The 1,111-nt window shown below is 32.0% G+C and overlaps 1 protein-coding gene across 1 annotated transcript in view; it reads left to right on the forward strand.

Moving 5' to 3' along the window:
• LOTGIDRAFT_176456 (hypothetical protein) overlaps window positions 1-749 on the forward strand; it is a gene marked incomplete at both ends in the record, with an annotated part of 3,809 nt that extends 3,060 nt beyond the window's left edge. Inside the window, one exon of the mRNA XM_009050014.1 lies at window positions 41-749. Coding sequence (XP_009048262.1) covers window positions 41-749 — 709 coding nt within the window. The remainder of the gene's footprint in view (window positions 1-40) is intronic.
• Window positions 750-1,111: the final 362 nt, after the last annotated feature.

A 1,111-nucleotide genomic window follows, 5' to 3' on the forward strand; every position in this document is an offset into this window, starting at 1 on the left:
TGATTCATCAAAATTACAAGATTTATATATTGATTTGGAGGTGTCAAACAATTACCACCAGATATCAGAAAGAAATTTTGAACACTCAGAATACTTCAAAGGCATCTCAAAATCCGGTGAATGTGATAAATAAAGCTACTTCTAATTTAGAGACCAAAATTAAGTCGAAAGTTGGAATAGCCAGTTTCTTTGATAGATTCCCCACATCACAGACAGTGAAGGCAACACAGCAAGACACTACATCATTACATTGTGATACATTATCATCACAATGTACATTATCATTACCCCAAAAACCTGAGCCAACATTGCCAAGTGATGAACCTTCATTATCAAAAGAATTTGACTCATTAGGGCAAAGTGAACCATTTTCAGAACATTGTCAACCAGAATCTATGGAATATTTTCTGTCTACAGAATCATCATCATCACAGAAGGCAGAGTCTCTCAAGCTGTATGAATCATCATCAACATTGCAGCAAAAGGCAGAGATTTCTAGGCTGTATGCATCATCATCATCATCGAAGAAAAATGTTTCTCCTCTTCAGAATGAACTAGAGAATCATCAACAGGGGGCCGAAACTATCCAAATTCCTCCCAACATTGATCACAGTGTGTTTGTGACTTTACCTCCAGAAATTCAAAATGAACTGATATCAGAATGGAAGGCTTCTAAAGATCATAATATTGCCGTGAATAAAAAGCCTAAAGCTAATACTTGTATTTTAGAATATTTTAATAAAAAGTAACAAAAATAACAAGTAATTGTAATTCATTTTCTTTTTCTGCCTTACTATTACATTAACCAAATCTGAATTTCAAATTTCCGTGCCTTTCTTGGATTTGAATGAAGCTGCACTTTGGAAAATGTTAAAATGGGTAAAGAAAACAATGATCAGACATCAAATTTATTTTGATCAAATAAACAGAAAAGTAGGACGTAAAACTCCATTCATTTCATTTCATTTGATCAAATAATTTATAAATATATGAATTATCACAAAAAGCAACACATTAGCACTGTTTAAACCATTTTTCTTTTCAATATTTGTACACGTTTTTTATAATCTGGAAACAGAAAAAGAAGTATTTTATTGAATGCTTCAAGGTA

Source organism: Lottia gigantea (genome assembly GCF_000327385.1).
Source record: "Lottia gigantea unplaced genomic scaffold LOTGIsca_1424, whole genome shotgun sequence".
Lineage (NCBI taxonomy): Eukaryota > Metazoa > Mollusca > Gastropoda > Lottiidae > Lottia > Lottia gigantea.